We start from the raw sequence: 26,257 nt of genomic DNA, 5'->3' as shown, positions 1-26,257 counted from the left end.
TTGAGCATTAGAATAATATACATTTGCATTCATCAACTGCTCGCGCAAGTCTTGAATTTTATTAAGGTGATATTGCATAGCATCACCTTCTTCCATCTTTACATTTTCAGGCTCCTTTAAAAAAGAAATGTATCATTTTTTCCAGCAATCATATGCTCAAGTGTAAGCCATGCTACTCGTGAAGTAGCAACAGACTGGATATGTGGAATTATAGACCGCTGAATCGCCAATGCAATAAGCGGCAATGCTTGGGCATCCCTAGTGTCCCAAGCCTTTTGTGCAACTATTCTTTGGGGTGGTGGCTGAATGGGAGCTTGCCTTTGACCACGACCTCCTTGTGGAGGAGTTGCAAGAGCCATATCACCAAGTCGTACTTTTTTTCCATTAATATAATCCTAAAGATTTTTTTGCAACAAGCACATTCTTCATCATGAAGGACCATTGAGAATAGTTGTTGCCATCCAATCTATCCTCTTTTGATACATAAGTGAAGACATCACCTTGTCCTTGATTTGCCATGATAAATGTCACTTCTCCAAATGCACAAGAGCAATAACAAAAGTTGGCTTGACTTGGAAATATGCAAATTTCCAAAAATTACAGCAAATGCCAAGTTGTAATCAACTAACTCATGTCACACTTGACCATTACTATCTCAATGTGCTGAGAATTTTCAGATTTCAGCAAGCAACATGCTGCCCAACGCAATAAGAGTGCGCAACAGTACTAAAAACACAAAAGCCCCAAAATATTGACCAATGTGCAAGATTTCAATCAATTTTAGACTCAAACTTTAGTACATATGCCATTGTGTGCCAAAAATATAAAAGCCCCAAATTTGTTGATCCAAATGCCAACAAGTTTCCGCAATTTGTGTATTGAAGCACTTGCTGAAGCAGAAATTGACCTTTCCTTGTTGAAGCCCTTTGCTTTGGCTTTGATATTTTGAATAAAATAATAAAATATACTTGTGGCAGCTGAGGACGAGCCGAATGAATGTTGACATTGCAATTGGAGTTGTCGGGATAGCTGGCGAGGTTGGAGGAGTTGGCAAACAAGGCAGGGCAGGTGGAGGAGTTGGTCGATAGGGAGACTCAATTGCAAGAGGTGGGCGGACTAGGCGGCACAGTCAGGTTGGACTAGCGAGCAGTGTGAGCTGCATGGCGGCTTGTAGGTGGCAAAAAGGAGGCGAAGCTATTGGTGTCGCCAAGTAGGGTGGCGCAGATGCTTGTGGAGTAGGTAGTTGGCAGGTGGTGCAATGTTGTTGTAGGCGGTGACAGGGCAGGTTACAGGCGGTGTAGCCTGGTGGACAGGGTGGTGGCCATTGGCAGACGGAGTAAAGCTAAGGCAATTGCCGGTTGGCCAAGGTGAATGTGGTTGTCGGGTGAACCTTGCTTTGATACCACTTGTTGGTAGGTATGGTTAGTAGCTCAGCTTGGGAGAGTGTGCAGACAGTAGAGAGAGAGAGTGTGTGTGGTTAGTGCTCGACACTTGATTGATTGAAAAGTGTGTAACACAAAGTACAAAGTACAACCCTTAGATTTTAGGGTTGTGCAAGTGGCTTAAGGCGCATTTACACGTAGAAGTGTGTAATGTGTGGTAAGTGACCAAACTGTGTAACATAAATACACAAATGAAGAATAAAGTGACTCGGGGAAAAAACCTCTCTTACGGAGAGTAAAAAGTGTCCTGTGTCCTAAATGCGGATCGATGACACTCTTATGTGAGTGTAGACATGAGTAAAACCCAACATTTCTCGGCTTCAATGTACAGATTGCCTCTATCACCATCTCTATAGTAAAGTATGGACTGCAAGATGGATGGGATCCGTGCAAGGGAGACATAGGTGGCATGCATATCTCTGCCTCAAGGTTGGCCAAATACATCATTTCTTTCTTCACATTGGGTGTTGAAAGGGCGATCGAGCTTGTCTATGTGTGGTATTCCCAGTGGCTATCTCACACTTTAACTTTGTCCTCATCTCGCAAACCTCATTTTCATACCAACTATTTTGTGGGGCAACAATTTCTTGTGGGGTGGAAGCCACAACATGAGGGAAAGCATGTGTTGCAGATACATTCAAAAGTCCTCCCAACTTTGTTTTGATCTCATCCACAGAGCAATATGGGTCCATAGTAAACAATCCATCATATTATGTAGTTCTATATACATGAGCCTTGTTCTACAAAAATTGATATTTGGGGTATCCACAGACTAGAGTGTCAAGTGAGCTGTTGGTGTAACCACTTGTCATTGTAAAACTCAAATATGCACGATTTGTTACTAAACGAATTGGTCTTCCTGAAAGAGTAAATTCAATAATATATGGCAACAAAGTATGTGACCCCATCAAATAATCTACTGTTCTTGATCTCCCCTTGGCGTTCCAACATGTGAGCCCTCTTGAACTTGGACATTGTGCCATGCTGTTAAAAATGACCATTCTATGTGTACTCCCCAATGCAATGAAATGCTTGCCATACTGTGTTCTCTCTTCAGTGTCATGAGAGAGAGAGAGAGAGAGAGAGAGAGAGAGAGAGAGAGAGAGAGAGAGCAAACGTGCGTAGCTTAGTTGGTTAAGTCAAATGCATGGGGACCCGAAGGTCTTGGGTTCAACTCTTACATTCCACCTAGTCATTTAGTATAGGTGTTAAGAAAAGGGAGATTTAAACCCGGGTCAGTGGGTTAATAAAATAAGTGATTTACCACCACGGTAGTCACTTGATTGCTGGGGGGCGGGGAGAGGTAGAGAGAGAAATAAACAGTGCGATTATGAGAAAAAAAGAAATGAACGGTGCATGATATATTAACACCAGTAGATGCTTCAATGCAAGTGCACACAATTAGAATAAGTCTAATAATTTGAGACTTAGGGGCCATAATCTATTAAGTTTTGAATGTTGAACTACATAGTCATGTTATAAATTTGTCTCTCTCTCTCTCTCTCTCACACACACACACACACACACACACACACACACACACACACACACACACACACACACACACACCAGCCTTCCTTCTTGGAATGGGTGGTGATAACCTGATTTAAGAGTTAATTACAGTAATAAATAAATGCACATAAAATGAAATACACACTTTACCATAACATTCTTGGACAATAGACACCCTGTTGGCCCCAAAACTGGCGCCCCTTGCGGTATTTCTTTAGCTTCATTCAATTGGAAGGAGTACAACTTGAGATTCTTCAATCTCCTTGTGCTAACCAATTGCTCTTGCTGTCATAAATGACCAGTAAGCCTTTTGGGTCATTTGCCCCTTGATTTATCTAGGACTTCTTTTCCAATTTGACCCTTGGCTGGCCAAATGCTGCCCCAAATCAAGATTTGGGATGGGCCGGCTCTTGAAATCCCTTGATAATCTTCAATTATCAGCTGTTGATTTCAGTCCCTTGAGCCTTCAATCTCTGGCGCGGATCCCAAGGTGGCTGCTAAACCCTAATTTTTGCTGTAAATTAGGGTTTATTGCAGAAATTACAGATCAGCCCACCAAAAATTGCTGAGATCTCCTCCGAATGGCTAAGAATTATTGAGAGTGGCTGAGCATAGGCTGAAGGAGATGAGAGAATGCTACAGAGAGAGAAAATTCTGAGATTTGTCGCGAAGAACTGATCAGAATCAGTTGTTGCCCTGTTGTACTAGCCCCAAACGGATGCACCAACAACAATAGGAGCATCAGAGATTGTGATCTTTAAGAGAGAGTGCATCAGCAACAATTGCCAGCTTCCCAAGGTCAAGAATATGCAATCTCTATCACCAAAATGGTCTCCAATGGTTGGGAAATGGCCCCAAAAGCTGGCAGCAATAATCCAACATCTCTTCCCAACAGCTCCAAAATGAAAAAACGAGATTTCCCTCTCCCTTCAGCCCTATTTAGCCTTTCCTCCACTTGTATGGGAAAGTTTTGCCAAGTGGTAGCTTTCTTAATCCATTTTCAGCCATTTAATTAATTTTTCGAATTAATTAATTCTGAAAATTAATTCAGCCCTTAATCCATGTCCAAAAAATTGACCTTGCCCATCCAAAAATTAAATGGCTAGGCCATTTGCAACCCAAAGTGGTCCCATGCATTAATTGACCCTTGGACAAGCATTAGTCAATTAAATAGTGCCTAGTCCCTAGTGTCACCACTGACACTTAATGGCCAATTAATGGTCCTAGGGGCAAACTGACACCAAAATTCACCTAGAATCTAACAAGTGTAACTTGTTACAACTTTTGCCTTTGACACCCATCTTTTTCACAGGGTCCTTGGGCCTTCAACTGTAAAAAAGTAGCTTGCACCTCACATGTGCAACACATGTGCGTCTTTTAATTTCACATTTGATTAATCCTTTAACTCGTGACACACACACACACACACACACACACACACACACACACACACACACACAACTTGCAGGACCTGCAACGTTGCACCCTGCTTGATGACAACTAGACTTGTCACCTTGTTGCTCTCTAGCAGAACCCTTCAACATCATGCTAGACTCCACAAGAGTTAAATGTGTGTCTGCAGCCTGAGGGACTCTGCAGGTCACGAGCAGGCAGTTCTCTGCCCCAGGTCATGTGCAGGCAGTGGTGGCATGTTCTAGGTAACCAGGCATCAAGGTGTAGCGCATGGGGGTGCCAGAGTCAGGGGAGGGGAAGAGGCCACTAGTAAAGCAGATGTGAGATGGGGGTGGCTGGGGCAGTGGAGGCATGCAGCTCTAAGTGCAGTGCCAAGTGGGACAAAGAAGAGCAAAATGAAGGTAGGTGGGTGGCAGCATACCAGGTACAGGCAGGCAGCAGCAATCGACAGGAAGGCAGGGCAACTTTGTCATGTGCTATGGGAGCGCACGGCGTTTGCTGCAGACTACTTGCTACTAGATCAAAAGGATTATCACTTGGTCTCTCTAGTTGAAGTTCGCTTGGAAAAGACTCAAAAACATACTCCTTATACTATGTAAGAATGTTGCCTGCTCTTTATTCAACTTAGAAGCATTACATGAGTCTCACTACGAGAATTGCTATTTGGAATGTGCGTGGGATTTGCATACACAGCAACTGGCATGAGATGTGGCACATCTTACATGATAATCAATGGGATGTCTTGTGCACCCTTGAACACAAGTATCATAGTGAAGTAGGAAAGATTGTGGATTGTCATGGTTTTCGTTTGTTTTGTGTTGAGGGCTTTGCACGGGATTACTTTGGTGTGCTCATGGTGGTTCATGAGAGATTTCAGCTGGTCCTTGTCAAGAATGATGTGCATGGTTGATTTATTGGTGGTTGAAATGTTAATTGATGGGGAAGTCTTGTGGCTGGTCGATCTTTATGCTCTGAATGATCACTTGTCTAGATGTGATTTGTGGAGAAGATTGACAACCTCTTTGGCACTTGGTAGATCGGGTTTGTTGATAGGAGATTTCAATATGTGTGTTGACTCATCGCAATCTAATTTTGAGCGCTCATTGATGGATGCTCTTGAGCATGGGTTTTGGGAAGGGTTGTTGTTGAATGTTCTTAAACAAGACCTTTGGTTCTCACTGTGCCCATTGGATTTGGGATTCCCTTTTTATTCTTACAACAATATGCCTTATTTGATTATTTTTCCATGTGCTTTGAGATGCTTGTACAGTTTGTTGCACCTTTGTGCAATTCTTGGGCAAGTTTCCCTAGCGCTTCCATTCATCTTACTTGAAACACCCTATTTTTAATGGTTACATGGGACATTTGCTTGATCGCTTCTTAAATGGCCTTGGCAGTGCATGAATATACAAGAAACTTGCAAAAGCCCCTTCTTACACACTATGAACTCCCTTCTTTTTGTTGCCTTAGGACTTCCTTTGCCCTTGGCCATGTGGGCACAACTTAAAGGGACCCAACCTATTTGTATTTCCCCATAGGCTCATTGGATGGATCCTAAGTAGCCCACACCTATTTGATTGCCCTACGTACACATCGGATGAACACATCAGATGACATGTTGCTCACCAAAAAGGGGTTGTTCTCTCTTATGCTCCCAATTGCCTACATTGGCAATTGTCCAGTCTTTTGTTTTAGGGACTAAAAGACTCACGATATATCTTGTAGTGCATATGCAAGATACTTCTTGATGATAATATATGATGGCACTTTTACCATCAAATTTAAAAACTAGAAAGACTTACAATTGATTTTCTAGTCCATATTCTTAGTTTGTTGCACTCAACTATCAAGATGTGAGTAGTATGATCATCATTGTCTTGCAATGCTTGACCTTGGACAAGGCATGTAGCATGGACAACTAGCTATAATGTTGGTTTAGACTAAAATGTGGGTCCTTCTAGGTCTTTTGAAGTTGATGACCAGCAAGAGGAAGAGGAATTTGATGAGGAGTTTAAAGATCAGCCGAGGATAGCAGCTAAAATGCTTGTACAATTGGCAAAAGATCCTGAATTGATGCACTTTTTGAACTCCTTAGAATAGGGCAGCAAAGGCAAGAAGAGGAAATCGTCTTCAAGAGCTTTCGGACAGAGTTTCAGTGGTTTTCCAAAACCCTCAATTTTTGGGGCACCCTTCAACAACTACAAATAGATAGGCTGTCCACCATTCAATCTAATCCCTTTTGTGCAGGTTTTCTCCATTCTGTTGGGTTGGTCCATTTGCCATTGCCAATCCGCAAAACTGGCTTCTCCTACTTGTGTTTGACACTCCATCTGCTAGATGACAAGTGACAGCCCTTCCTTTGCATGAAGCGACGGTGTGCAACTTGTGTTTGGTTCTTTTGTTCTCCAAGTGGCAGTTGGCGGCTCATTCTCCTTTTGTTGGCGGTTGCAGCCTTGTTGTGTTTGTAGCTTTTTGTTGCCGTCGAGTGCCTCAAACATCATCCTTGGTGTTGCCTCAGTCTTTTGACCCTCTAATGATTAGCGTTTGGTGTTTTCCTTGACTTCTGCACTTCGATTAGTAGTCACAATACTTGGGATCTGTCTCCGGTGGTGAATGTCACTCTTAGACGCTACATTGCTTTGCCCTTGGGCATTTTGTATACTCTTATATTCATTTACGATATTCATTCACTTTAGAGTTTCTTCTCTTTGTGTTTGTCTCAATGTTTCCTTAGTGCAAACCCTGTTATATCTTCACTGTGGATGCTACTCTTGCTGAGTTGTTGGCATAGCCTCTTTTGGGAAATGAGTAGGTGTGGAAGTCTTCAATATCATCTTTCCTTTTGTAGTTGTTGCTTTCGAGGTGAGCTTTCTGGTCAAGGCCCTAGGTTTGTTCAGTGAGTACCTAGCTTTGGTACCATGTAAAGAAATGCTCTACCATTCTAAACGCAAAAACAATCGTATGACAAACACACAAATTGATACAAAGTAGTTAGGATTAGGGTAACTCAGAGATGATGAACACAATGAATAATGAAGAATGAATAGTGAAAAGAATACAATGGTCAATACAATACACACTATGTAGTGAAGAATATTGACCCTCGAACTCCTGTGTGTTCAAGATCGGGGCAGAGAGTGAGTTGGAGAGTTGTTGACAGATGACTCAGAAGAAGATCATGAAGCCATAAGAAAAACAGTCGAGATGGATGAGCACGAGTGATCCTTTCACCTCCCAGCCTTGCCTAGTTTATTGCTGGCCAGACCCATCGTGATCCAATTGCCAGCCGTCAAACCTTGGTGAGTCCTACTATTCTTGGACTCTCTTTAGTTCTAGGCTCCCCTTAACCCCGTTCGGGCGCCCAAGAGCCTGGACAGTCATCCTCGTGCATGTTCCCCTTAATTTACCTTAATATCACATTAAATGTCACTTTAATCAATGCTTGTGATCTTAATGTCACATTAAATATCACTTTAATGTCACATTAATGTTACATTAATGTCACATTTCCTTCCCCTTAAGAATCGGTTTCGTCCTCGAAAACGATACTTGGAAGGTCTAACTGTAAATTGGGAAACCTTTTCTTTAAAGTACTTACTCGCTCCCATGTTGAGCTTTCTTTTGAACAATCTTTCCACTTAACCAAACATTCTTGATAAATAGTATTCCTTGTTCGTCTATTACGAACATTTAATATTATTTCTGGTTCATGTGGATTAGATTGGTCATTTAATAGCTCCTCAATATCATTATTCAAGATTAAATTATCCAAATCACCCAGCTTCTTCCTTAATTTACTTATATGAAAAACTGGATGTATTTTACTACCAGCAGGTAGTTGGAGCTTCTAAGCTAATTCTCCTACCTTTTTAAGTATTATGAAAGGACCACAATACCTTGGTGAAAGCTTTGGACATTGTCCCTTTTTCATAGTTTTATTTTGTTTAGGCACCTTAAGATAGACCAACTCTCCTTCTTCAAAGGAGATGTCTCTTCGGTGAGGATCTGCATATGCTCTAGCTCGATTTTGAGCTTTTTTAATATTTTCTTGAGCAAATTTCAACATACTATTCATATCCTCCAAAAAATCTTTAGCTGCCTAAACCTTTTCCTTATGCAGTCCTACTGCAAAAGGAGCTCTAGGCTGAAACCCATACATTAACATAAATGGACTATATCCAGTGGAAGAGTGCTTGGCACTATTATATGCAAACTCTGCTATCGGTAGATACTCTTCCCAATTAGTTTGCCTTTTACTTACATATGCCCTAAGCATATCTTCAAGAATTTGGTTAACCCTTTCAGTTTGCCCATCAGTTTGCGGATGATCTGCCGTACTCATGCTAAGTTTAGTATCCAATTTCCTAAATACCGCACGCCAAAATTGGCTATCAAATTTTCTATCCCGATCAGAAACTATATTTGCCGGAAGGCCATACAATCGGTATATGTTCTCTACAAACAATCTAGCCAATTCTGGTGTTTTAACATCAGTTGAAGTTGGAATGAACCTAGCCATTTTGGCTAACCTATCCACAATCACCCACACAGAGTCGTGCCCCCTTTGTGTTCTGGGTAAAGCAACAATAAAGTCCATGGAGATACTCTCCCATTTTCCCGAAGGAATCTCTAGTGGATGGAGAAGTCCTCCCATTTTCAATCTTTCAGCTTTATTAACCTGGCATTTATTACATTTGACCACATAGTCAAGGACGTCCTTAGTCATTCCAGGCCAATAGAACTGCCTTTTAATAAGACTATAAGTCTTATTAACTCCTGGATGTTCCGCGCTAGGGATATCATGGCACTCAAAGAGTATCTGGCACCTTATTTCTGTATCTTTCGAGACACATACCCTACCCTTGTAGAGTAAATAACCATTATCAATGGTAAAATTCTTCCACTTGAATCCAGTTTGAGCAACCCTTGATGCTCCATTTCCTTGTTGAACATCCTCAGATATTCCTTTCTCAGTAGAAGCACTTTCAATTGGATCCCCATTTTTTATTGCTTCCCATATGTTGGAATATGCTGGATCAACCTGACATTTCCCTTTTAAAGATTCAAGCAAGTTGGAAGTGAACTGAGTAAAACTCAATTCATTAATGGTGGGCATTCTGCTAATTGTATCAGCTACTATATTATATTTTTCTTTTCTATATCTTATCTCATAGTCGAACTCTTGGAGGAGTTCGGCCCATCTGGCTTTACGCCCGTGTAAATCCGGTTGATCATTAAGCCACTTAATGCTTTCATGATCCGATAAAATCAAAAGTTTGGCACCGTACAGATAGTGTCTCCATTTCTTCATTGCATGTACTATTGCATATAGCTCCCCCTCATAAACATAATAATTCTGTTTTGCACGGTCTAATTTCTTGCTTTCAAAAGCAACTGGTCGATCTTCTTGTAATAAGACCGCGCCTATTGTCTTATCACTGGCATCAACTTCAATCACAAATGGTTTATTGGGATCCACTATTAATAATACTGGAGTTGTAGCAATAGCTATCTTAAGGTTTTGAAAACTTTTATTTTGGTCTGTTCCCCAATTGAAGCTCTTTCCTTTCCCTTTAAGTTGGTCTGTCATTGGAATAGCTATTTTGGCATAATCTCGAATGAATCTACGATAAAATCCAGATAAACCTAGGAAGATCTGCAGCTCTTTCAAGTTCCTTGGAGATGGCCATTCAATAATTGCCCGTACTTTTTCTAGATCCATGTTGATTCCCTCTTTCGAGATAATAGGTCCCAAATATTTGACCTCTTGTGCAAAGAATTCACATTTAGTTTTCTTCGCATAAAGGGAATGTGTTCTTAACAGTTGAAATACTAATCGTAAGTGTTCCAAATGTTCTTCTCTTGATTTACTAAAGATCAAGATATCATCCAAGAAGACTACTACAAAATGTCCTAGATAGGGTCGTAAAACACTATTCATCAGCTTCATAAAGGTAGCTGGTGCATTAGTGAGGCCAAAAGGCATCACCAAAAAATCATAATGCCCGTATCTAGTACCAAATGCTATCTTGGGAATATCTTGTGTCTTAATTCGTACTTGATGATAGCTTGATCTTAAATCTATCTTTGTGAAGAATTTTGTCCCTTGTAATTGATCAAAAAGATCTTCCATTCTGGGCATAGGAAATTTATTCTTTATCGTTATTTTATTAAGTGCTCTATAGTCAACACAGAGTCGTATAGAACCATCTTTTTTCTTTACTAATAAAATTGGTGAGGCCCAAGGTGAATTACTGGATTGTATAAACCCTTTATCAAGATAATCCTTAATTTGTCTTTCAACTTCTTGATGCTGTGTTTCACTTAACCTATATGGTGGTTTAGAAATAGGGTGTGTATCTTTATTTGTGTCAATTGGGTGATTTATATCACCCCTATTTGGTGGAAGGCCACTTGGTAAATTAGAAGGAAACACATCTTTAAAATCATCTAACAAACTACTTAATTCATTATTAACATTCAACTCACAAACATAATAAAATTGTTGCTTTATATTACAGAAAGTAAAAGTGTTCTGTACAGGAAGAGACTATAACATATATACCTCACAAAATTCCTTCTTTATCAACTTCTGAACTTCAGTAGAACACAGCAAAGGATTATGAGATACTTCATGTTTACCTTGAATGACAAAAATCTTACCATCCCTTTCAAATTCCAGTGTATTATGATGGTAAGTACGTTTTAAGGATGGTTCCAATCCCCATAGCCACTCCCTCCCTAGAGCAATATCAGCTCTTTCCATGTTCATAATTTGGAAATCAAGTTTATCTTTACATCCTTGAATCTCAATTTCCAAATTGGATACCATTGTATCCCATATTTTATTGTCTAGGCTTTGCATCATACGAACAACATATTGATGCCCACTCTTTTGTTGGGGAAGTTTCAATTTTTTGACAAGTGCATAATTGATAAAATTATGTGTAGCAGAGTCATCAATCATGACTCTAACCCTCTTTCCAGCTATCAATCCATGTACTCTAAGTAAATCATGTGGCCCAAAAGTAGGCTGCCACATAGAAGTTGACATACAACACTTGTGTTGTACATCCATGTGCAGGACCTGTAAAGATTTATACGTTTCATGCCCCTTTAATTCTAAGGTTTGCACTACATGGATTTGTTTTTCTTTTCCCTTGCCCTTGTCCTTATCCTTTTCTTTGTCTTTCCTCTTTTTCTTTTGAGGGCAATTCCAAGCAGCATGGTTAGGGGATAGATAGTTGAAACACAACTTTTTTTTTTGGGCCTTATCAAAGTCATCAGGACTTAACTTTGGCCTCACATATGGTTTCTTTTCAAAAGGTTGTTTTTTACCCTTTAAAAATGACATTTTCCTTTTAAATTTGCCCACAAATTTTGAGATTTCCAATTCCTTAGACTGGGCTCCATATCAGTGAGACTAGTGAGTGTACCTGGACGCATACTATCTTCATTGATCAATGCAAATTTAATTGCCTCTTCCAGCGTCTTAGGTGAACTCCTTTTTACTTCCTTTTTACAGGCTTTATCTAGTCCCCTAATGAATCCTCTTGTCTTTTGAAATTCATCTATTCCTTCCAATTTGAGGATTATCTCACGATATTCCTTCAAATATGTCAGCAGGGGTTTTCTCTTTTGTTTGACATAATCCCAATCTTCCCAATTTCTTTCCATTTCATTTTCAGGAATAAATTCTTTCAAAAAGACGGATTCAAATTGAGCCCAAGTTTCAGGTATTTTCTTTACCTCCTTTAAAGTTCGCCACCACTTATATGCTTTGGGCCCTAAAGTTAAACTAGCCTCCAGTGCTTGGAGATGTGGTTGAGTATTTTTAAGTTTATGTAAATCTTTCCATTTTTGGAGGAAATTAAAGATTGTATCTTTATTTCTATCTTTTTCCTCCCCGTGAAACTGAGGGGGTTTCATATCCTTTAGAATTGGATTATCCCTCAACTTATGGTGGGGTTCCTTAGGATCTCGTATAGTCACATCTAAATCTTTCGATGAAGATGGGACATCCGAGGTTTCTATCTTATTTTTATCTCTTTCTAACAATAAAGTTAATTGAGATTTTATTTCAGTGAGTGTTTGGGTTAAAAATTCCATTTGAACCCCATGAGCCTATACACGAGCAGTAAGATCATCAAATTGTTCTCGTGTAGCAAAAAATTCTTCCCACTGTTCTTCTTGCAGTTCCGATTCATGGGGATTTACCATAGGATGGTCCCCAGAACTAGAACCTTCCATTACTCTCTCTTTCCCTTTTTTTGCCATTAATACACTGGAATTGGAAAGCAAAGATAAGAAATTTGCATACAAAGTAAAGTACTTCCCTGGTTTTAATGGCAGGCAGTTGTTGCTGGTTTATAAATAAACCCGAAGAGTAAGGAACAAATTTTATCTTTCGAACAAAGTCGGTCACGCAGGAAATGGAGCTTCTTTGTAGAAATAGCTAGTATTCAGCCCCCTTCTTAATGCTCACGCAGGCCATCAATACACCTTTCTTGAACTTGTTCTCTGCTGAGCTTGTACTTGTGATGCAAGTGCAATCGGGGCTGGCGAGAGAAATTCCAAAGTGTGCAGTCGACTGATTATACATGAATCAAAAAATAGCTTCAGTTTCACAAAAATGAAGGACCACCCTGCGGAAAGGTGAACAAGACGTCAGGTCCGTTGATGCGTTTACAGACGGGCTCCAGCCAGAATTCGTCGCGCGATCTAGCATACAACGTTCGATGTAAAAGATAGCTCCCCCGCCATAAAATACGTGACGTGGCGAAGATAAGCCTTACGTCAATTAGTATGACGTGTTACCAAGGCGCCTAAGACCAACGGCTTCACGGGTTAGTCGACAAGGCGAAATCCGTCGACTTGTTACCAGGGCGCCTAAAACGAACGACTTCACGGGTCAACTGGGCAAAACCCATCCGCTCCGTCTTCTCTTCGAACAGCTTCACGGATCCACAAGACAAGACCCGTCGGCTCTGATACCAATGACAGATGACTCAGATGAAGACCATGAAGCCAGAAGAAAAACAGTCGGGATGGATGAGCACGAGTGATCCTTTCACCTCCCAGCCTTGGCTAGTTTATTGCTGGCCAGACCTATCGTGATCCGATTGCCAGCCGTCAAACCTTGGTGAGTCCTACTATTCTTGGACTCTCTTTAGTTCTAGGCTCCCCTTAATCCCGTTCGGGCGCCCAAGAGCCCGGACGGTCATCCTCGTGCATGTTCCCCTTAATTTACCTTAATGTCACATTAAATGTCACTTTAATGTCACATTCAATGTTTGTGACCTTAATGTCACATTAAATATCACTTTAATGTCACATTAATGTTACAGTTGTCATACTTTGATGGATCTTGAAACGAAGCAAGGCAGCCTCCATGAGTGACCGGCAGTAACAAACGCAACAGTGGATGTTGGATCATTGATAGACACATGAAGACGGAGAAAAAACTGCAAACGCAGCTGAAGATGATGATGTGGTAGTTGATGGAGGATCCCATACAGCCAAACGCAGCAGCAGGAGAAAACTGCACATGTGGTAGTAAGATGCACAAAATGCAAGTTCATGGTGGACAACAGCTGATGGTGGCAGCAGCACAAGGCAAAATGTAGTTGCTTAGGCAAGGTGTAGCAGCAAATGTAAACTTTGGACGATGGTAGCAGCAACCTTGATGACCAATAGGTAGATGTGGCGTGAAACAGTTTGAATCTGTGAGGAATGGTTGGACAGCAGGCGTTTGATGGTACAAGATAATGGTGGATGGTTGTTGAGATATCCTTTGCATACGGGGTGTGGATAGCAAAGCTGTGGTACTTGCAAGTTGTAAAACCAAGATTAAGGCTAGATGGAGGGCAGCATGCCTATTTATAGAAAATTTGGGTCCTTCCAATTAGGGTTTGTGTTTATGGACCACAAACACTCTCTAGGAACACATTTCTTTTCAATAAAACGTTTAATTCATCAATTATTTGAGTTTTGGGGCTGTTTAGTTAGTAAAAGGTTTAATAAAAAATGAGATTAAGGTTGGATGGAGAGCAACATGCCTATTTATAGAAAGTTTGAGTCCTTCCAATTAGGCTTTGTGCTTATGGACCACGCATACTCTCTAAGAACACATTGCTTTTTAATAAAAAGTTAATTTATTAAAAAATTGAGTTTTGGGGCTGTTTTAATAAGGCTAATACATTTTAGCTTAGCACTTCTTCTTAGGCCCAAAACTTGAACTAGATAGGGATTGCACTTCAATAAAACGTTTAATTCATCAATTATTTGAGTTTTGGGGCTGTTTAGTTAGTAAAAGGTTTAATAAAAAATGAGATTAAGGTTGGATGGAGAGCAACATGCCTATTTATAGAAAGTTTGAGTCCTTCCAATTAGGCTTTGTGCTTATGGACCACGCATACTCTCTAAGAACACATTGCTTTTTAATAAAAAGTTAATTTATTAAAAAATTGAGTTTTGGGGCTGTTTTAATAAGGCTAATACATTTTAGCTTAGCACTTCTTCTTAGGCCCAAAACTTGAACTAGATAGGGATTGCACTAGCCCAAGCTGAAATTTTCTTTTCGTTTTCCTAAGGCATCCCACCTTGAAGTAACTAGGGCATCGGGCGAAGGGTGCACATCGATTGGCAAGTTACCTACCAAGACTATAGAGGTGATGATTATCTTACGAAGGCAACCCAAGGGATCACCCAACAGAGGCCAAGGCATTGGCCAAAGGTTACTTGTCAGCTGCCCAATGGCCTATTAGGACTTGCAAAGGTGGATGGAATCACATTAGACTTTGAGCTCTTGATTGATTTATTTACTTTATGTGAGGGTTTTCAATAAGTTGTGGAGTAATTTGTGTCCTTTGGGGAGAATAAAGGAGACCGAAGACCTTCACAATACAAACAAACTATTCCAACTACCACTGGACGTTCGTAATGAAGAGAACTATGGAGGGCATGAGATGGAAGCAAAAAAGGAGGAAGAAAACTAAGCAAGCTGAGCAAGCAAGGGAGATTGCCTTGTGAGTTATCACAAATATGGTGGATGTAGAGTCTATCACTCGAAAAGATGGAAAAGGGATGGATGCACATAGATGCATGTTTACAAGAATAGAATGCAAATGCATTGGACTTATGCAAGAGGCAATGCAAATAATCATACTCATGCAAAATGCGATGCAATGATGCGACTTGGATAGTGTCCTTGTAGGGGAATTATTTACTTACCCAAGTACCCTTTTACAATCATGGTCATTCAGAGGATGTGGATAATGATACAATGTACAAATTAATAAATGTCTCTGAAGCAATAACTCGAATCAAAATTGTCTCCCTCAAGAGAAGAAAGGTGTCCCTTGTCAATGTGGAGGGGAATCAACCTCTCTTATTAGTTGGAAGCAATAGGGGAGGGTGCACCATGCCCATCTTGGTTAGCAAGTACTAAAAATCCAATTACTTCGTTGAAAATGTTTGTAAAATTGTTGGACGATGGCACAAACTCCAGGCAAATGGTGCCTAGTTCAACTTGTTCTCTGGTGAAGTGTAGGTGGACTCGAACATGCCACATTTGGGGTGTAATGAATCTTGGGCACTTGTTGATGGACCTATGGATTGTTGAGCGTTAACCTTCTTGCCTTTCTTATGCTGAACATCAATCCATCTAGATTCATCAAGATTTGAAGATAGTACAGGCTGCTTGTCCTAAACCAAATCTTTTTGCACACTCTGTACTAGTGATTAGTGCATCCAACACCATACCGATATCCATATTACGAGTAGTATCTTTTTTGGGCACTCAGCCATGAAATGACCAAGCTTGCCATGAGAGAAGTAGTGGCAAGCAAACATGTCCGATTTTAGTTGAAACCATAATCGATGCATACTAGTGCAATTAAGACACAACCAATCGGCTCTTTTCCTTGTAGTATCCCGCAATCAAATCTTGTTGCTTGTCCTCGTAGTGGGAGGCACTAAAATAGTACCAATGGTTGCCATTGCATCTCTTAATAGAGGCCTGTAATTTGCAGGGCAATTTTCCACCTCAACCTGTGCTTGACATGCTTGTTTAAGCAAGCATTGGAAATCAGCTGTGGGTCTCCACGGCACCACATGCACCAATTGTCTATCAAAAAAGAGGGGCAGTTTTCCTAAAGGGCCATCTCGATTCTTGTGACTGATGTAAGCATGACCTCATAGAAGTGCTTGGGGCCCACATAAATCTTTTCTACACAATCACACCGCAAAGTGGAAGTCTACCACTGACAGATCCAATGTGGCACTATAAGCTTGGTTGTGAAAAGAAGAATGACTCACACTCATAAAAAGCAAAGGAGTGAAGCACTTTTTATGTATCAACATGAGTATCCAAAATGTCATCTTCATCACAATTGAGAATATTGTTATGATTAAGTTGAACATATCTACCCAGCAAAGAGTTAGCAAATTCTAGTAGATGGTTCCAATCCAAGTCTTAATGATCATCAGACTGGTTAACATCCTGGGCATACGAATGCGGAAGAGATTCAGAAGGGATAGACCTCTTGAAGATCATCATGGAATCATGTGCATCATGTTTGTTGCATTTCACATCTTTCTGTGTATTGGTGCATGGAGCTATTTCCTCCGTACATTGTACCCTTTCATGTTCTGGCTCAGGATCTGATCCCAAGGCTTCCACTACTTGATCTATGAAAGTTGTATTGAGCTCAGGCTTAGTGTCAAAATGTGACCTGTTCACTTTCTTTTTCTTCCTCTGTCTTGCTTTCTCTTTTTGATTGACTACTGCCAGACGTGTGCATGCAGGTAGTCTTCTATCTTTGAGTTGATCACGTGAACCCTATTTTTCTGTCATGAACCTTGCGCTTGTCTGCGTGGAGGCCTCTGTTGTTTTCATGAAGGCTTGTTCTGCTCTTGTCTGTTGTCGTGAAGGCCTGTTCTTCTGCTGTTTATTGTCATGAAGGCCTAGCTGTGTGAAGGCCTGTTCTTTGCTCTCTCTCTCTCTCTCTCTCTCTCTCTCTCTCTCTCTCTCTCCAGGTCACTTCTGCATGTTGACCCTGCAGGTTTGCACAGTACTTGATAGCAGGTCATGTTGGTGTAGGACCTAGGTTGACCCTGCAGGTTTGCATGGTGCAGGACAGCAGGTGTCATTTTTCCAGGACACCCCTGCAGGTCTTCATGTTGCGATCTCTCTTCTTTCTCTCTCTCTCTCTCTCATGCACACTCCCTCAATCAGCCCATTTGAACTTTTGTGGTGTTGTTTACAGTCTTTTGAGCACTCTCTCTGTTTGTTTTTTTTCACGATGAGTAATTGTATTAATAACATAAGAAATACAAAAGACGCAGTAGAGAATAAGAAAATTGCTGTATGCCGAGAAAGTAAATCCTCCCTAGAAAGAAGGCAAGCATGCTAAATAAGATCCAACTGCAAGTGGAGAAGACTCTAGAGCTTAGCAATATGACTTTGAGTCTCAGAGGCCAAATCAAAGATGAATGCATTTTGGGTGGCTCCATTGTGCCAACAGCCCCCCCTAGAATCTAAGAAAATGAAACAAGACCTTCTTGTATGACTGTGGGAGTGGGATATTTTGCTTTGCCTAGACCCAATCAGATGGGCACATCAAAGGCTCGTCGACTATAGCTCTCCAAATGTCTGACAGGAGGGTGTAGTTCTTGGCTAATGGATAGGAAATAAATCGATAGTGAGAAGACTCCACACAATTAAAGAAAAACAACTGCCATTTGAAATATGATGCTTGGAAAGAGTTGAAACAACAGGCAGGTCGTCTGTTAGCACTCGCCAAACTAAAACTTTGCATTTGAATGGAGTCCTATTGAGCCATCCTTGCATGATAGTCAATTTCCATCATGTATTGGTTTTGTGTAGTCCCAAAACAACATTGGCTTTGGTCACCAACCAATGGCAGTTTGTAATCATAAGGTGATAGATTTGGGTTACTGAAGTACACTCGAGACTAAGTCAACCCTCAAGGTTTCAATCTTGCCAAGGATGATCAGAATCTAGTGTTAGGAAGGGCTGTTGATCGTGCAACTGCATTGAGTTCTTCCCCATAGATTACGGTATCTAGGAGGGATCTAAAAAATTTGTCTAGCTGTGTGGATAGACATCAACACACTACGAGCTAATAGGGTCACATCAACAACAAAGACCAAACCTATCCAATAGAACTTGGGCCAATCCTTTTGTTTTCCTTCCCAAGAGAGAAAGCGAGACATAGCCAACAAATCCATCTGCAAGGAATTGATAAATAATCTATCCTCTATTGCATGCCACTGCATCTTTTGAAGAATAGTTCTCCATGAGCATACCAAATGGGTTGTGATAACAATGAAGTTGTTGAAAATTAGGAATTAATATTGAGCATGTATAAGTGTGAACCCTGAATTTTAGTATTACCATGCAAAAGTGTCCATTCTTCAGGGAAAAATCGAGTAACAGAGACCTAGGGGTGTTGACTAGTACAGATTGCTTGAAAAAGTGACAAACAGAGAGCAATCCTGCGAGTTTCAAGATCCAAGACAGCCCCATCACTCATGCTTTGAGGGTATAAACACAATTCGAGGAAATCTAGGGAATAGGAGAATGCATTGAATCCCTTTTCCACAACATGAAGTGGGTATGCTTGATAATGTTATTCAATGTAGTCCTAGTCTAAGGCAAAAGCGGCAAAAAATAGCTAAGCATGGGCAACATAGTAGTCTGTGCCACTTTGAGATGCACATGAAATGGCCAGGCTTAAGATTTCCAATAACCAAACTTAGCTTTTAGCTTTTGAGGGACCTATTGATGCAATTGGTTAGGTTGAACAACAATGCTTAGGTTGAACAACAATGCTCAAAGGGACTAAGATGCCACACAATATTGCCATGTGGAATCACCACACCATGCCACCTCAAAGCCTGTAAATGTGATTCAATGCAATTGAGGAGGGACGATTTAGGGATATTAATATGGAGATAGTGCTAATTTGAGAGGAGAGAAAAAATTAGCAAAGGAAAGAGAAAATGTCAAGTTTAAGCTAGAGGAGTCAAACTGTTATCTCTTGCTAATCATCTAGGGGAAAATGTGCTCGCTAGTTGCTTTAAGAATGCATTCACCTGATGGATTCTAGCACGCGTTTGCCGTTGCATGGCTCAAAAACTTGGCTCAAAATTGATGTAGTAGCCCTTAGACTTGTCCACACTGGTAATCACCTTGCGCAAAACTGTCCCTTTGTGTCTCAGCCGATTCCCAATGGCCTTAGGCAGCCTTGCATGGCATGTTCTCTCACCTTGTGCCAAGTGGCACACCTGCTAATGTATACATCAGCCTCCAGGAATGAATTTCCAGCAATAATTAATTGTAGAAACTCAAAAATCACTTGGTCCAACTTGGAAATCGTCCATTGTACATCCACAATTGAATGTGCTAAGCCCTTTGAACATGAAAGTCTTTTCATTTTAGTCATTCTTAGGTGTAAGCATTAAATGCTTAATTTTTGTCTAGCCCAATGACACCACATTGAATGTGCTAAGCCCTTTGAACATAAAAGCCTTTTTAACTTTTATCAATCCTTTGTTGTAAGCATTGAATGCTTGATTTTTCTCTAGCCCAATGGCATGACAAGTGATTTCCAAGGGCACATTTAATGCCTAGAGGTAAGATTGTCACAAGGCACCCATTGACAGCGATCCAACATAACTTATCACAACTTTTGCTAGTGTGTTGGATGGCCCAACTAGGGTTTTGGACTCTCACCGTGCCCAATCTAACTTCCATTTTGTCTATGCATCTCACATGTGCACAACTTAATCATGCCAAAGCCATTAGTTAAAAATTCACATCCTTGTGATGATAGACCTTCCTCTTAAATCATTGCAATTGTCCTCAATTGCATTGTAGTGTGGCAAAAATGTATGAACACAACTAGCAAAACATGTTGCATCGTAGTCATAGGTGCATTGGTACCATGTATGAAAGGGTTCATGCTTTACCATACTTTAGGTACCGTACCTTATGTGTCAGTATCGTGACATACCAACTTAATGGATATTTTTTTTCCTAGTCCGATCTGCACTTCTAGAATGAGTTAAATGCTTTTTGTACTAATGTGATTCTCATGGGATTATGTTTCTTGAGAATTAAACTTCTTTATCTTTCTTTTTGTTGAAAAAGATTCATTTCAAAGTAGCTTTTAGGAGAGATTAACATACTTTTATTGTACCATACCTTAAAAAATCTTAAGTTACCATTCAAGACTATATTTTATTGTACCGTTTTGTATCGTACTTGATAAGCAAGATTATTGTTAAACAACATCTCTAGTTGTACATATGAATCATAATTGATGTTAGAACCATATGAGATGCATCTATTTACTATAAATCAACACTGTTTCGACCATGGAGGCAAAGTAATGCATAAACTGAGCATAAACAATGCCTCTCAATAGTGGTGAATCACATAGCACTTGTGTGAAATATATTCCTCTTCCATCCATTTTGCATCCATTGGTGAGCAATTTTGAAACTTCACCAAGTAGCACTTGGAGACTTTACCTCTTATTTTTCTTTCTTCGTGTGCCAAGATCTACTTAGGTACCAAAATCTTATCCACCTCCTTAGCTGCCCATTGAATTTGAGTGGATGCATCTTGTGATACATCCCATGAAAAGGCCTTAACAATCTAACATGAAAGGTAAAGATATTGAAAGGCCTTGTAGCTTTGGAGGCAAATTTAGCATATATGCCACATCACTTAACTTTTCCAACACTTTGAAGGTCCCTTCCATAATAATGCATGTTCAGCTTAGGATATAAACTGCCTTTGTCATTTTCAGCCTTGCCTTTTCAAAATGCAGCAATATCCAATTGCCCTCTATAAACTCTAATGCAGGTCGGTGCATACTACCTGCCCTCTTTTGCTTCTCTTATGATCTTTGAAGGGCTTGCTTGACTTGTTGATAAGGCACATCCATGTTCTCGATATACTTATCAGCCTCGGAGATTGTCTTTTGTATGCAAAATTGGTGCAACTTTCTTTCGACCTTCCACTATCTCAAAAGGGGAGTTTTTAGTGGAATTGTGCACCATCTTATTGTATGCAAACTCAACCAATGGCAAAAACTGATCCCACTGTGACTTGTGCTTCAATATATAACATCTCAAGAGTCCAGCACGGTAGAGTTTGCTTCCTCAAACTGCCCATCAGTTTGTGGATGAAAGGACAATGCAAGTTTCAGTATAGTATCCATATTTGCAAACAGCCCTTTCCAAAACAAACTGGTCATGTGAGGATGTCTATCGTCGCTGACAATTGATTTTGGCATGCCATGATACTTAAATATGTGCTGCATCAAAATTTGTGCCATATGAGCAGCCTTGATCTTCTTGCGAACATGTAGAAAATGAGCATGTTTCTGCTGAACCTACATATGATTGTCGAAATCCCATCATTTCTAGTAGGTGTCCTTGAAAGATAAAAACATAATTCATCGCAATGCTTTGCCAAGGCCTGTCAGGAATAGGCAAAGGGTGCAATAGCATTGGAAACTTTTGCCTATCATACTTGACCTTCTGCCATACTGCTTTACGTGGTATAGTACAGGGTTGAATGCATTTTGAAAAAGATGTCACATACCAAGTTTATGTGTAGCCAGTCTGATTTGTTGTTTGGACCATTTGTGGGCATGCACGAAAGAAAAGCTCCCAATTTTCTTGTATATACCTGCAAAATCACTTGCATTAGTGCCAAATCTATCATAGGGTCATCAAACAAGTGTGAGGCCTCTTGAGAGATCTCTTAAGTTTCTAGATCTAATTCAAATCGCTGGACTGGCACTTCATATCATACTGGTTCCTTACAGATAATTGGACAGTTTCTTCATTGTTAAGGCTAATGTGACTGGTTTCATTGGCTAAACCAGCACCAGCACCAGCAGATCTGTTTTAATGTGGAGAATAGGGCGACTTTGTTCAAAATTCTTGGATCGTGTTTGTAGCGTCGATTTGAAATTTTCTTCATTGTTAAAGCTAATGTGACTGGCTCCTTTTGCTATGTAACTCTGAAAGTTACTTTTGATAGTTTATTGCTGTTGTCACTGCAGGGAGATATGGAGTATTTTAGGAAAAGAACTGTTCTTGAGCTTCTTCAACTGAAGGCAAGATGATTAGTGAGGACAACACAAATTGAGTTGGCGTGTGGAATGCTGCAGTCCTTGCACTCAAGTGTTGGCCATCACAAAACAGTGTAACGAGGGCTATTTTCATCATGGCTCTGTTATCACACCCGTATGAAATTCTTGAAAGGGTGATGTAACATAGTAATTGCATGTTCAGCTGATGGTCCATTTTTAAGCTGACACCTTTTACTTATAGCAAATCATAATGATCTTCAATTTTTGTTATCAGATTGCAGGGTAAGGATGGGAGCATCAGGTTCACTTGTCTCTCCTCCGTAGCATTAGTTGGTGGTTTAGTGGTGACTTTTCTTTTTTTGGGGGGGGGGGGGGGGTATTATGTAGTTTTTAAGGGTATTGTATTTCAAATCTATTTTAAAGCACTTTTTAGCACGATTGTCTTTCAATTTACTTTTGGGAGTGAGAGTCATAGTGCCTTCTTAACGTTAGTTCGGTTGTATGGAAGGAACATAGAGTAATTTTGCGTTATTGAAGGAATGCTGTGTGATAAAAGTTTCATAACTATGCCTCCACAAGCTTCTTATTGATGGAGTGAATAGCTCTCAAAGGGTTTTTGTTTTTCACCAAAAGCAACTCTGTGAGCTTTGTATGCTTATTACTAGGAATATATATGAGTTTTATACAGTAATGAGATATTGTGTAATCGTCCATGCATAAGCATTTTGTGACCTCAAACAAGAGTCAAAAACTTAAGAACGGGCATAACATTGAGCACAATGTATGTAACTCATCCATGATTGATTGAAGGAGCTCATCTTATCGAAACAAGGCATATCATGGCCAAAACAGAGTGCTGGGCATATCACCTTGATATTCAATTCCGCGAGGATCATTCTACACGGCTTATAAGGCAGATCTGGGCATTTTACTGAGCAACTCATTCATGATACATCAAATAAGCTCATGTTGTCAAGTATTATAACCTTCACTTGCATGTTCGCTGCTCCTACATGCAAGTGAAGCTAGCCTAGCTATGTTCAAAATATGATGCAAGACAATTAGTCAAATATTGTTGTAACCATCACCTTGAGCTTACACTTGCTGCTACCTATATGCAAGTTACTTATGTTTAAACTTGTTTTCTGTTTGTGATGCAAGACATAATGGTCAAAAGTGTTGCCTGAACTAAGATTCCATCCGGTTCTCCAACATGTAGTGCATGAAAAGTAACGAAAAGAAATCATTGATATCAGTTTCTAATTGGATAAACTTCTTTGTAATGGAAGAGTAATGCTTAAGGATAATTGCATTGAGCATTTTGTATTTCTTAATCATTTTGTCGATATTGCTTTCTTTTTTTCGTAAGGTAGTTGGTGGTAGTAGTGGGGACATTTGTTAATAGTTTACTTGGTGAAGCCTTCCTTGATCATAAACTCCAATATATTGTCATGAAATGATAAGCTAAAATAGCTTGGTAAGACATTTGATTTCTACTTTGAAAAGACTTGCATTGTTGCTTGTAATACAAAACAACTATGACTTGTTCAAGTGTTGTGTTAACAAGTAGGATACAAATTGTGGTAATTTTGAATTCCAAAGCTTCCACTTGTCTTGAAACATGCTTCCAATTTGGGATGTTCATTTGTGATTGCTTTGATGCGAATTTTTGCCTTTGGCATGTATGGTGATTTGCAGATTCAAAGGCGTTTTCTTCATCTTTGATAAGGGTTTGTGTTCACATATATAATTTATTGGGGGATATCCAATATAGCAATTAAGCTAGTTTAATTTGTTGGCCCTTTTTATGAAGAAAGTGATACAAAATGTGAGCTCTTAGAATGTAATTGTTTGTAGGGATATGATTTTCTACAGGAGCCCAAGAATCCTCTCTTGATACCCAATTTTTGGGGTTTAGTGTGAAAGTTATGTTGTGTTCAATATTAACGCGTGCTTGTTTTAGTCTTTTATAGATATTCATCTATATATATAGACTCAAGTAGCCAAATAGATTTACGAAAACTCATAAGTTCAATCTAATACCATGCATCGAAAATTCCAAGATAAGCATAAGGTAAATGGAATTGTCTAATAATGGTATGCGTGGGGTCACACATAATGTGACAGCTTTAGGAAGTGGTTCATTCAATGGGGCTTTTGAGAAAAATGCTCATATTTCTTGCTCCATAATTGTGGCCTATATTGTTGCTACCAAATCGAATAAAAGAAATGGGAGTTTGTATATCAGTGAATCATAAGATATGATAGAAATAATCCATTTCATTATTTATGCTTGTAGGATTTGGGATGCACCTCATTTCTTAGCTTGTTAGAGGTTCAATATTAATTAACAAATATGCTTCATGTGCTCTTAATGATGTGTTTCAAACTTCACACCTGTTGAAGATGGTGGGCTTTGGATTGTATGGAGCTTCTTTTATGGTTGGCTAGTATGTTGATGAATCAATAGATATGTTAGCAATAATTCATTTTATTATCTATGCTTGTTGGATTTGGCATGATGAGCCATGCACCTCATTTCTTGGCTTGCTAGAGGTTCAATATTAATCAACAAATGTGCTTCATGTGCCCTTAATAATTAAATGTGTTTCAAGCTTCACACTTCTTGGAGATGGTGGGCTTTGGATTGTATGGAGCTTCTTTTATGGTTGGTTAAGACATGGGTATATAGTAATTTTGCTTGAAAAATAGAGTCAAATTTGAATAAAATTGGGTGCTTCACTAAGGAAATGCTCACATTGCAATGCAAAGTTGGAATAGTTGGATGAGGAGCTTGATTGTCCAACGTTGCATGTTAAGAGAATAAATAGACTTTACTTGTTTAGTTGAATTGATAAAAAGAATTAAGGGAAGAGAGTGATGGTGAAGGATGCAAGTTTGAGTTTATGTATAGCATTCATTTTCTTGTTGATATGGAGTATATTTTCCCTCGTAACTTGTGTTTCATAGTGGTTTTATTGGTATCAAAAGTGTCTCTAACTTGGTGAATGTAGTAGTTGAATGTGTTTCAAGTGATTGTGGACTTTGTTATGCATTATGACAATAGGCCTTTCTATTTATCTCAAACTATAGTTGACCAAGTAATCATATTGCTACTTTTAGAACACAAATAGGAGATTTCTTCCCAGTTGATACTATATCTCATGCCTTTCCGCAATTCTACTAATGGAAACTTGTTTAAACGTTGTCGTTCAAAAAGCTAAATGCTCTTATAGTTTTAATGCTTGCAAAAGGGAAGTCCATGGTACAAAATTTTAATGCGTTGGTTGATGGGTCAAATATGAGAGGAGAGTCTCGAATTTCCAAAATAGAAGGAACAATGCATTAGACGAATGCCTTTATAAGACACTTGATTTTGGGCGGGTTTGAGGGTTGTAATGCTTTAAAAATAATGTGAATTCAATTAAACTTGATACCATACCCACTCATATATGAAAACATTGGAAAGTTTGTTTCATTTTCTATAATCTGTAAAGTTGGATGCAAATTACAAGCTTTGATTGCACTTGACATAAGCTTCTGAATATCCTTGTTCCACCTTGTTATACCCACCTTTATATGCATAAGTTGTATGCCTCAAGTCTTTTTCTTAAGGCCATTGGATGCTTACCATCCTTATCCGAGCTACCAACTAGTATCTAGTTGATCCAATAAAACTAGTATCTAGTTGATCCAATAATTGTATATTTGGGTTTTCTCTCTATATGCACACTTTTTCCCAGAAATCATCGC

General features: G+C 39.6%; 1 protein-coding gene across 2 annotated transcripts in view; it reads left to right on the top strand.

Moving 5' to 3' along the window:
* Nucleotides 1-22,860, top strand: part of LOC148035583 (ubiquitin-like-specific protease ESD4) — a 76,428-nt gene extending 53,568 nt beyond the window's left edge. Inside the window, exons 9-10 of one of the 2 annotated variants that reach the window (XR_015690845.1) lie at nucleotides 22,475-22,677; nucleotides 22,779-22,860. Coding sequence is in view for 1 of the 2 variants with exons in the window: in XM_087677541.1 (XP_087533667.1) it covers nucleotides 22,475-22,537 (63 nt within the window). In the remaining variant the exon portion in view is untranslated. The other variant, XM_087677541.1, reaches the window with a different exon arrangement.
* Nucleotides 22,861-26,257: the final 3,397 nt, after the last annotated feature.

This window comes from Lygodium microphyllum, chromosome 5, assembly GCF_053477565.2.
Source record: "Lygodium microphyllum isolate KBCC chromosome 5, Lygodium_microphyllum_v1.1.10, whole genome shotgun sequence".
NCBI classification, from domain to species: domain Eukaryota; kingdom Viridiplantae; phylum Streptophyta; class Polypodiopsida; order Schizaeales; family Lygodiaceae; genus Lygodium; species Lygodium microphyllum.
This window is presented reverse-complemented; position numbering and strand designations above follow the sequence as displayed.